The sequence below is a fragment of the Panthera uncia genome, chromosome A2 (genome assembly GCF_023721935.1).
Source record: "Panthera uncia isolate 11264 chromosome A2, Puncia_PCG_1.0, whole genome shotgun sequence".
Taxonomy (NCBI): Eukaryota; Metazoa; Chordata; class Mammalia; order Carnivora; family Felidae; genus Panthera; species Panthera uncia.
Genome location: NC_064816.1, coordinates 32,468,878 through 32,480,980, shown reverse-complemented (window position 1 = coordinate 32,480,980; position 12,103 = coordinate 32,468,878). Strand labels below are relative to the sequence as shown.

General features: G+C 47.1%; 1 protein-coding gene across 1 annotated transcript in view; it reads left to right on the top strand.

Moving 5' to 3' along the window:
- Positions 1-693: 693 nt before the first annotated feature.
- Positions 694-12,103, top strand: part of LRIG1 (leucine rich repeats and immunoglobulin like domains 1) — a 114,844-nt gene continuing 103,434 nt past the window's right edge. The window contains exon 1 of the mRNA XM_049640857.1: positions 694-1,631. Coding sequence (XP_049496814.1) covers positions 1,408-1,631 — 224 coding nt within the window. The 5' untranslated portion in view covers positions 694-1,407. The remainder of the gene's footprint in view (positions 1,632-12,103) is intronic.

Genomic DNA, 12,103 nt, shown 5'->3' with positions numbered 1-12,103 from the left:
CCCTTTAACCAGGGTGGGGTTGGGGGTGGAAGTGTGTGCACCTTTGAGACTTGGTTTCTGCAGCACACATTCATTTTGGTAATCCAGGACATCTTGCTGGGTGTAAGAGGTCAAGAACAAGTCAGGAACAGAAAGGAGCTTCAAGTTGTGAGATGAGGAAGGCGGCTACCCCTAATGAAATAACTAAAGATGCCTCAATAGGTAGGAAATTTTTGGAGTTTTAAATCTGTGTCTATGCTCCTAGAGGGCACCTGGAAAATGAGTGTAGATTTGATCTATATCCTTGGCCCTATTTACAGCCAGGGAAGAAGAGAAGAAACTTTTTGGTCAGACTACTGCAAAGTGGAGGCGTTGCCCTCTTTATCAACTTTCTCTCCTCCCCTAGCCCCAGAGGGCATGTCTTTCCTCCTCTCTCCAGTCGGCATCCCGCTTTCCCACTACCAGACTGCAAGTCCCCTTTAAGACTCGGAGGACGCCTCACCCTTTCTCCTCCCAGTCCCCCGCCCTTCACACCTTGGGTGGGAAAAGAGAGTGGGGCGGGGTGGTCGGAGGGGCGGGATCATGGTGAGCGCACCAATGGCTCTCCGGGCTGGTCGTCCTGGTCTCCGGCAGCCAATGAGCAGCAGGCAGGGGGCGTGGCGGGGCGCTGTTGCAAAGCATCCAACGTGGGCCCGCAGAAGGCCGCGGGGCGCGGAGCCCAGGGGGTGTGTGAGGGCGAGCGGCCGGGGGTGGAGCCTCGGGGACCCGTCGGGGCTGGGCCGCGGGGAGGCGAGAGGCAAGCGACTGATTGTTCCGCCGCGAGGTCGGCTGGGCTCTCGCCTCGCTGAGGAGCCGCGCACAGCCCGGAACTGCGCGCGCGCGCTCTGCCTAAGGCGTTGGGACAGCCAGGCGCACGGGGCCCTCGAAGCAGTGCGGGGGTGACCGTGCCGTCCAGCCCGGAGTCGGCTGCCGGGCGCTCCGAGCCGAGAGGAAGATGCATTCGGGCGCACAGCTCAGGCTGCGAGGCTGAGCGCTTTCTGTGCAGCAGAGGCAGCCGCACTGCCCTCGGCCGGCGGCGGCGGCAGTTGGCGTGCGCGGGGGCTCAAGATCCGGCCAGCAGCGCGGCGGGAGGACGAGGAGAGCCGGCCGAGCAGCTCTTGCCCGGATCCGTGGGCTTCGCAGCGAGCACAGCCGGGTCGGCCCGGATGGGCGCGGGGCTCGCGGCCCCAGCCGGGCGCTGCGGAGCGGTCCCGGCACCGGGGGCCCGCTGAGCGCCGGAGCCGCGGCAGCGGGGGAAACTTGTGCGGGCGGCCATGCCCCGGCGCGGAGCCTAGTGTCGAGCGGAGCCCCCGCGGACCAGCCGGTGCCTGCGGTCGTCCGGGACCTCGCAGCCCCCGCGCCCCGAGTTCGCCGCGCGTTCCAGACAAGATGGCGCGGCCGGTCCGGGGAGCTTTCGGGGCCCCGCGCCGCTCGCCCTGTCCTCTCCTGTGGCTGCTGCTGCTGCTGCTGCTTCGGCTGGGGCCGGCGACGGCTGCGGCCGGCCCGCGACCGCCCTGCGCCGCCGCCTGCACTTGCGCGGGGGACTCGCTGGACTGCGGCGGGCGCGGGCTAGCAGCGCTGCCTCCGGACCTGCCCGCCTGGACGCGGAGCCTGTAAGTGCCGCCCTTCCCCTGAGCCCCGGGGCGCTGTCACTTGGGGACGGGGAGGCTGGGGTGCTTACCCGGGAAGGGCGTGCGGATTGAGGGGCGTGCCTGTGTGTGTGTCGCTGTGGTGAGATCGTACATGGGGGTCCGGAGGGGAAGAGTGTGCCTGATGGGGGTGTGGAAGTGAGAACGTGGGTGGTGAGGGTCCTGGGGAGAAAAGAGTGTGCCTCGTGGCGTTTGGAGGTGAGTGAGCATAGGTTTTGGGGTGTGGAGGTGAGAACGTGGGTGATGCGGCTCCATGGGAGAACAGGCTGTTCCTCGTGGGGTCTGGAGGTGAGCGAGCATAGGCTTTAGGGTGTGGAGGTGATTGCGCCCCGGGGCCTGAGGGCGATCTGGGAGGTAGAGTCTGAAGGTGAGGGAGTGTGAGTGAAGAGTGTGGAGGCGAGGGTGTTTGTGCGTATGTGTGTGGGTGGAGTGGGAAACATCTGGAGGCGAGAGTGTGAGGAAGTCTGTCTGGGGTCTGCGGGTGTGTGTTTCTTTTTTTCCTCTCCTGTAACCCAACTCTTTGGTGTCTGAGCTCCTTGGCCTTCCAGTGGGTAATGAATGAAGGTGACTCTTGGCTCCAGTCTTCCATTTACATTATTTATTAGCGAGAGTGCGCGTGTAGCAGCCTTCTCCTCCCCCAGGACCCCGTGGCCTGACTTGGCTGTGGCCACGGTGGAAGGTTGACTTCCCCGGAACAGCCCTGAGTTAGGGGACTTGGAGAGTTCCTGGATCTGTGATTGCCGAGGGTGCTGGTCTCTTTCCACCTGATGGGCATTAGGGAGCTGTGTTTCCAGACCCTTCCTTTTGGGCTTGATGGTCCAGTAGGGTGGAGCCCACACTTGAGCATTTCTCCCCTGTAAAGGGTGCAAATTAGTTTTGGAGTTGTGTTACTTCAGGAGAGGGTGCCGGGGACTTGCTTGATTTAAGCTGTTTGTTTCACCTGAAAGACGTTCTTTTCTGTGCTGTCACGGTTTTGGCCTATCAGGACTTAGTGGGACCCTTCTTACAGGAGAGTTGGCAGGAAAAAGCTGCATTAGACTTCACTAAATATGGTAGAGTATAATAGCCTTTTTTCTACTTTTAAGAATATGGTCCTGAGTCAAATCCTATTGAGTTATAGGCAATTAGCATCTATGCAGAACTATGAGTACCTTCCAGAAAAGGCCTAGCTTGAGTCATCTGCTTTTTAGTTGGATAATTGGACGTCTTTCCTAGAATGTAGAGGGGCACAGGAGTGTCCTCAGACAGGACATTCAGTGTTTGAAGAAGGGACAACTGATGACATAACTTTTAACCAACACCTGTGGCTTGAGCTAAGAAAAAGTGGTTAGGGTATCTGGCTGCTGTGAAGGGGAAAGAAGAAAAGTTGGTTCCTTTCTCACGTGAAGAGCCGGTGCCTCTGAAAACGGGGTGCAGATCTTTAACTCACATCATGCTACATATTGCCTAAGGATCAAGTTCTTCAGAGTTCTGAGGCTGGACTTTTGTTATGGTTAGCTTTTCCCCTGCAATTTTCTGCTTTTTCTATGTGATTCAGTGACTTAGTGAAGACCAGTGGTCGTAGTGGGGGGTTTAATAGAGGCAGTGGCTGTTAAGTAGTAGGAGATAGATAGAGCCCAGCCTTGCCAGTAGGTAGTATTTCATTTACTCGGGGCAGTCTGAGGTATTGTGGTTTTTCCTTTATGTTTTCTTAGGATAGTTTTTCAAATAAAATCACGTGGGCAGAATCAGAATAACTTCTTGAGTGTTCACCTGTTGGAAGAATGACTACCAATGCCATATGTTCATGGCATTGTGGGGAAGGCACTTAGCTCAGAAGTAGTGACTTTGCAGACAGCATAGGGTGTCCTGTTATTGGCACTTTCCTGTGGTCACAAGATCCACTTTGCCTTGTCCTTTAATTTTTGGAGCAAAACTACTGGCCATTTTTTTGGCTTCCTGTTGCTTGGGAGTGACGTTTCACATGACATAAATACCTTTTAAATTGCAGTCTTTCTCTTTTACTCACACATTTGATGACCAGTAAATACCTAAGTGGGTATTTTGAGCTTCAGTCGATGTGATTATACTGATTATGGTGTTAACTGATTAGATTTTGAGATGTGAATAGTGATTTCTGATTAGTATGTGTTAATACCATGTTCACTACAAAATGGGTATCTTTTGGAAAATATTTGTAAAGTCATTTTTCTGGTTATAGAAAAATGAAGTGTGTTGTAGTGTGTGTGTGTGTGTGTGTGTGTGTGTGTGTGTGTGTGTGTTTTCTAGACCAGATTTCTCCATTTAAATCATTAGTCTTATTCTGAGTTTTCTATCAGGATAGTTACATGGTTTATATTCCTGGCTGTGATTCAGCAAGACTTTAGGAGAGAAAGTCTCTGTATATAATAAAATAAAATATCTTGTAGTTTCACCAAGTTTATACCCTTAATCCATTGTGTCTAGAAAATTGCTTTGAGCTCATTTATAACCCCATGAACTAGATTTACTGCAGCTAGTTCAAACAATTTCAGGCTGTGGGTTTGAGATAGAAGGGGACCTGTGGTTTTATGGAAGTTTTTGTTGTTTTGTTTTTTGCTTTTGTAAACAGTGCATCTAATTTTGGAGTTGCTCCTAGGCTTAGCGTAGGGAAAGTAAAATTTCATCCTAGTGAACGTAAATGCAGTTTGAATAGAAAAAATGGAGTGGCACTGGTAGAAGGGAAAATACATTCATTCCTGGGGCCTCAGAATAACTTATTCAGCACAATAACTTATGGTTGTAGTAGTTGAGCCATAACTGAGTCTGCCATCCCATGACGTAGGTGAGATTGGCATAGCCCGACCAGCACATTCATAAATAGCACCAAGCACTGCCAAGCCTTATTCCCACTTCCCAGAACTTTAGAAGAAGTTGGACTTCTTAGAACTTAGATGTTTGCTTTCTTTGAAATTATTTTTGAGAGCAGGGCTTCAGAAGCTGTTTAAGCAGTATTAAATACAACTTACCTTAGACTCTTACCTGTGCCATGAGGTTGAGCACAGTAGGTTGCTGGTTTAACTGTTCTGGGGGCTGCATGGTGGCTCATGGCATTGGGATAGGAAGGAGGGCAGGCCCTGGAGGAACAAATCCGGGTTTTCAGTGGTCTTTTTTGTGGAGGGAAGACAAGACAGGGCTTTTTAAAGTAAGGGGGGCACCTGGGTGGCTCAGTCGGTTGAGCGTCCGACTTCAGCTCAGGTCACGATCTCGCGGTCCGTGAGTTCGAGCCCCGCGTCGGGCTCTGGGCTGATGGCTCAGATCCTGGAGCCTGCTTCCGGTTCTGTGTCTCCCTCTCTCTCTGCCCCTCCCCCGTTCATGCTCTGTCTCTCTCTGTCCCAAAAATAAATAAACGTAAAAAAAAAAAAAAAAATTAAAGTAAGGACTTTCACTCAAGGACTCCGAGTGTGGTTCTCCTGAGCCACGTTAAGATGAGTGTATTGATTTGGGTCTCTTTGTGTTAGGTCTCCTTATGCCAGTGCAGGACCAAGCCAGGGGCTTAAATCTAACCTTGTGGGTTTTGGCTCCAAAGTGGTGCTCAGGATTGCATTAGAAAATAAGCACCAGCCCAGGTTGCCATTGTAGTTGTGAAGCAAAGAGGGCCTTTGTCTTTCAAATTTTACAGCTGTGCTGGAAGGGCCAGGTGTGCAGAGTGTTGTGAATTAAGGATTTGGAAAATACTTCCCATCCTGTTTATGCAAATTAGATTTAAAGTAACGATGACCAAATTGTTCCAGAACCTCAGCTAAGATTCGCGTATGTGTGTGTGCATGAGTGTGTGTGTTTTGAGAAGTTGATTATTGTCAGGGTTGCCCTGAGGTCTTCCCTTCTGCCCGTTTTCCTTTTTGTGGCTCTATGTAAAACTGAAGAACTCAGCAGACCTTCGCCATCTTGTGATTTATGAAGATGGGCAGCGGTTGTTTGGAATAGGGAACCTCAGAAACACAGGTTAATGGCAGAACATCTGAAAGGTGCAAGTGCTCTCAGAGTTTGAGGAATAATTAGTTTGGGCTCAGGGTCCTTGTCTTTGCAACAAGTGTCAGAAGCCTGGCCTGGCCTCTCTTCCCCTCCGTGGTGAAGCACTTGTCTGTTACTAGATCTCCAATACCTGTTTTGAGTAAGGGAATATGGCGAATAAAATTGGGTGCCTTGAGAGAAAGGCACACTATTTAAGTCCCTCTGATGTGAAATTATAAGCATCAAATGTAATTTTTGAATACTGTTAAATTACAAAGCGTACAGAGACTCCCACGTCCTCATAGAAGTGAACTGTGTTGGCATGCAGTTGCCCCTTGCCTTTAGGATATGTCAGAACTGTTCGTGGCCTCTTTCCCAGGGACTATTTTAAAAAGAGATGTGCTCCTCTCTTTCCATAATCACATTTGGTCGCTAGATTTCACAGGGTTTGGGCTTTGGAATGTGTTGTCAGGAATAATTCATCATCTCCAAAAGAGAAGACGATTCAATGCAATGTAATAAGAGCTGGTTCCTCCTGGATGTCCTGATGCCCCGGTCCTCTAGCTCCGATCGTTCAGTTAAGGGTTTCTCTCCCTGCAGTGTTCATTTCTTTGCCTGGGTTCCCCACGCAGCCTTCCCTGAGCACATTGGGATGGCCTCTGGCTGACCTTTTCTCCCTGAGACACCGTGCTCACAATGAAAGGGCCTCTCCCCCATTCTGTAGAAGTGTCTCCTTGGTGCAAAGGCTTTTCAGCATCCTCCCTTTCAGGGCGGACAGGAATGCGAGAGAGCCACTAGGGTTTTTTTTTTTTTTTTGTCACTTAACAATGCACCTGGCCCAGTTCTGTGCACCTGCTAAAGCCCTGAAGGCCTATGAGCCAAGGACGGGGAAGTTGTTTAACATAGCCTATGGTTGTTTTAAAAGTGACATCCAAAGGAGAGAGAAGTCTGGAAAAGGGATTCATTGAATTCAAAGTCTATAAGTAATAATGGATGTTGGTTGTACCAGGGTCTTGTCTTTTCTTTTTTTCTCATTTGTTTAAAACTCAAAAGGATTCTTCTGACTTACCCCATGGGTTGAAGAACTGTAAGTTTCATGAGCAAGCCTAATTTTCAACTCCTTTTGAATGAGCTTGGTGACATTTGTTCTCTGGGGACCTTCCCCCTCCTCAGCAACTGCAATTTGAAACCCTGGGGGTCTTTTAAAAGCCAACAGGACTCTGGGCTGTGTTAATATTCAGAGCTGTTTACAATGGATGCAGTTTCAAAGGCTGAAGGCATTGTCTTGAGACAGGAGAGGAGGGGGGGGGGGAAGAAAAATTCCCAGGCAGAGGAGGGGAAATATCTAAAAATCCCCAATGTTCCTTGGCCTGTGGGAAATTCAGGGACTGTTAGTAGTGTTTGGTGGTTTGTTTTTTGTTTTAATAACTTAAGCATGACATTGAGCCTATGGGGTCTAGTCCATCTACCTCATGGTTTCAGTTCATGTTGTGTGTCAGTGATGTGATTGTCTTCTGCTTTTGTATCAAGTTGAAGTGTGAGAATGAACAAGAAGCTCAGATCTGTTTGTATCTCCCCATGCAAAGAAGTAGGACTTTAAAGACCAGAGGTTAAAATTTTCACAACCGTTTACCCTCTTGGAACCTGCACTGTCTATCTATATCTATCTATCTATCTATCTATCTATCTATAGGGTTTAATAGTACAGACTCACCAGTTAATTTGCCAATTCCGTGACTGTGGCTAAGAAAGTTTCTACTGAAAAACTTTATACGTGACCATTGTTGTCATGAAGTGAAATGAATAGATAAATCAGGATTGTCAAAAAAAAAAAAAAAGAATGTGATTTGTGTATGGTATAAATTGGAAGTTGCCAATTTGTATCCTAGTTTTTGTTTGTTTTTGGAGGGGGGTATGCTTATGAATTTTTCTTATCCAAAGGGTTTTTGCCTTATGTATTTCTATATTATATAATCTAATTTTTAATACGTGGTTCTTATCCAAGTATGTTATGCGTAGTCTTCTGAGACACAAGCCATAAGCCTAACTGCTTACAAAAGTTACTCGGTTTCTTAAAAAGCTGTTCCCCTAGGGGCGCCTGTGGGGGGCTCAGTCGGTTAAGCGCTAGACTTCCGCTCAGGTCATGATCTCACAGTTCCTGGGTTTGAGCCCTGGGTCAGGCTCTGTGCTGACAGCTGAGAGCCTGGAGCCTGCTCAGATTCTGGGTCTCCGTCTCTCTCTGCCCCTCCCCTGATACTGCTCTCTCTAAAAAGTCAATAAATAAACATTAAAAAAAAAAGCTGTTGCTCCATTTCCCTGGGTTTCATGCTCATGCTCTCTGTGTCCTGCCTTTAGTTGTTCTCTTTGTCCTCAAAATGAGTGTTCCCCACTCAGCTGGACCCTGGGTCTTGGGGTGGGTTATATTGGTGGGGAAGAGATTGGGCGAGGGTGAAGCTTTCTTCTCTTTCACTCCGTTAGATACGTGGATGCCTTCATCCCTGGTGATCACACCCAGCACATACCCTTCTCTAGGGAATAGTGTTAAGATTGAAATTATTTGTAGGGGCCATCCCTGGGTCCACCACCCCAGAGCTAACATGTGATTTGGGGCAAATCTCCTTGTTTCTACAAAGGGGATCCTAATATTCTATGTGCAGGTACTATGAAGACAGATAACACTTGGGTTTAGCCCACTTCGTCAATGTGAGTCTGTCAACTCGCTGGTGATTGCGGGGCACAGCTCGAAGGTTAAAGCCCTGGTAGTAACTCAAATTTTGCATCTTCTCATGGCCAGGCCCTCCACGTCAGATTTCCTGGTGACAGAGGCTTCCTAGGAAAGGTTCCCTTTTCCTATCTGAAGGGCTTGTTTTGGAGTGGGCAGGTGGCAGGGCTCACATCCCACTTGGCCTTCTCTCATGAAGTTTTTGGTGATTTGCAGAAAGTGAAACAAGTAAAACTTCATGTGCCCTTGGGAATGGCGGAGCAACCTGGCGGGAAGCTGTGAACAGTTGCAGCAAATTAACAAATTATGCAATTAGCGAAAATTATTGAGGTGGTTCATAAATGTATTCCAGTTGTGCAAATACTTCTGTCAGTTTAGCATTATCCTTTGGGAGGTGGGTGTGCGAAGGAGACAGAGAACTGAGAGGCCCTTAAACTAATAATTTTATCCTATTATTTCCCTGGTTTCATTGAAACTGAGCCCTACTGAGACGCAGGTCTTGCCTCTTAGTCAATGGCTCGGAAAAATGCAGGTGCACTCCTCCAGGCAGGGGTTAGGTTACAGATTTTGGGGCCAGCTGAATCCTGCACTGTACCCATTTCTCTTTGGAAACGGTTGAGGGTGGAGGAGGGGCGAGGGGAGGTGATTGTTGGGTGGTATGCAGAGAGCTGGAGAACTCTGACATCTTTCATGTGTTTGGGTTTGTCTGCAGTTGTATTGTATGGGGACATGGGTGGTGAGCACAGGGTCATTTGAGGAATCTGGCAAGGATGCTATCTGAAAAGACATTTGCTGTTGATCCTTCTGCACCTGTACCTGCGTCCCTTCCCCAGTGAATGGCCACAATTCACAGCCTTGCCCACATGAACGGCTGCGATTGTTGGCGTCTTTATTACTATTTAATCTAGCATAACCGGTAAAGCCCATTGTGTGAACAACCAATCCGTTCATCTCTGCAAGTCCTAATACATCTTGGTTTCCTTATGAACCAGGATGCAGGTTCCAATCACTGCTTGTTCAGTTTGTTTTGGCAAAAGGTGGCATTCAGAGAGTTTAAAGAAAGCATGGTCTGTCTCTTTTTAAGCACTTTGCATTGATTTTTCTTTCAACTTTTGTGGTGCATAGATCTCTAATCTAAGATCTGCAGGGTTTTGTTTTGTTTTGTGTCCTCAAGGTCTCATTATTAGGAAGAAATGAGGGAGGGTCTATCCAGCAAGCAGAATTATCTAGATGTTGAGAAATGAGGTGGAGATAATGGAGGCAAGTGCTCCCCCCTACCCCACCCACTACCTGTCCTTTGCTCCTTCTACCAATTTATAATCTGTCATTCAAATAACTTGCCTCTTATTTTAGGGCGGTTTTACGAAATGTGAATTTGAACAATATTTGAAAGAAATCACTTAAGTGTTCTTCTGAAAGGAATTGTGGTTAAGCTATATTTACAGAATGTTTATTGAGCACATACTGTGTGTGCTCTGCATTTATATGTTCTTGGAATAGAGGTGGTTTTTTTTTTTTTTTTCCTTCTTGTGGGAGGTGCTTAGAAAGTTCTTTTGTCCTAGCGTCCTTTGCCGGAGGTGTGCAATTCTGGTGAACTCTGCTCACTCCCCTGGTAGCTCTTTATTGGGATGTTTCAACTGTGCTATTAATTGCTGATTGGGAGCCATTAGTGAACAAACATGATTTCAAAAGTGTAATTTAAAAAGTGATATTTCAGATATTGTTGGTTAACAGAGGGGTAATTAACTGTTGGTTGTAGTTAAGTCTTGAGTCAGAATTGAGTTAACTGTTGTTTACTTTGCAAGGCCTGACCCTCCAGCTGTGGCTACTTGAGGCTGCTTTAAATAGAGTTAGAGGCACCCTATAAGAAAATCCTCCAAAAGCAAAGAACTCGGTTCCTGGAACCCTCTGTGCTTGATTTCAACTTCACACAGACTTGAAAATGCTTTTCTTCAAGTAGCTGCAGAATGGTTTTGTTTTGTTTTGTTTTGTTTAAGTCCATAGTTTAATTTCTCCTTAGCCTTCGCCGCCGTTTTTATTTGGGAGATCCTTTCAGGTTTTAACGCTGAGCGTCACTTACTTAGGAATCTGAATGGGAGTTATGTTGTTCCCCAAGTTCTGTTCGCTTATCATGGCTTATGGGATTATTTCCATATTTGTGAAAATTGAATTCAATTTCGATTATGGAGTGGTCCGTGGTTTTTAAAGCTGTCCAGTGTGGTCTGGTTAAACTCATGGATATATTAGGCTTAATTAAATTTATATGATATTTGATTAGATACCATCTTACAGCGAATTCTAGAAAAGTGGAAGCACATGCCAAAGGGTTTAAGAAAAATCTATGAGTGGTGGAAAACTGACAATTGAGAAATTTCGACTATGCATTTAATTTCTGTTTTGCAAATTGGAATAATTACTTTCTTTCATCCGATTTTAGCAGTGCGGTACCTTGGTCCATGACCATGCGTCTTGCCTAGGTTTTAGTTTGCATTTTACTTTTAATTTGGGGGCTGCTCAGTGATTTCTTCTCTCCACCTGGGCTGGTGTGAGTTTCTGGCACACGGGCTCCCAGTGCTTGCAAAACTTATAAACAGCCAGAAGAACTCATTGCTTCCAGGAAGTTGGTTGATGATGCAGAAGCTGCAGCTTGGAGGGGATGGGGTTGCCTTCTGCCTTGGGAGGACAGGAGGTCCAGAAAGCAAACTGAAATGTTCTGTAGCTGTGAAAGCCTGCCTCATCCCAAATTCCTCCGAACATTTCCTCAGAGATGGTGTCTGTGTAGGACTGCCGGCCATGGGCATTTGACCTCACCGAGGGCTGTGCTTTGCCCAGGAGAAAAATCCGGAACTCTTCTGTGGACATTTTTGGGTGCTTTCACAAGTTCCTTTGAAACTGTACTTAGAAACGATTAAATTATATTGAATTCCAGACTGTCCTAAAATAAGACTGGCTGACCTCAAATATTATTTGCTGGGGGGAGGGGGAGGGAAATTCAGTATATGTGAAATCTTGGAATTCAGTACATCTTTCTGGACAGAAAGGCTACATTTCATGAAGCTTCATAAAGGGGTTCCTTACCAAAGAGGGATAAAAACTATTGAACTGAAAGGAAACATTAATTTTCTTAAACTCTGAAGGCAGAAATGTAGTAGGCTGAAAAATAGCCCATGGCTGCGTATCAGGAGACCTTGGGGTTTTGTTCCAGCCCTGCCCCTGATTCACAGTGTGACCTTGGGCTAAATAATTAATTTCCTTCCTATAAAGGGATGTACGACTTCTATGACTCCTTATTTTCAGGTTTATGATTCCATCCTAATTGAAGCAAAGAGGGAATAAATAAGCTTACTGTTCATCAGATGGCAAGAATTAGAAAATGGATGTGTGTCTATAACGTACTTACTTACAAGTAATCTTGGCATGTTTGGGGATTCTGAGTGGAATCCTCAGATGCATACACAGGGCAGCGAAGGCTGTGTGCGTGGAGACACTTCAATGAGTAAGCCTTTAAGTTTTATCGAAGCAGAGCAAATATTCCACGGTATTTCTTTCTTTGACCATTGCCTCTTTTTTCCCTTTGGAAAACCCCAAGAAAACTATGGAAGCTAATGCAGACCTATTTTACATCTTTGATTGACCTTTTAAGGTTTAGATCAAAAAAGGCACAGAAATTAATGGTACGGTTTTCCGAAGAGTTGCTTATCTCTGCTTTTCTTGGGGCCGCAGCATCTCAAGCAGGCCTTCC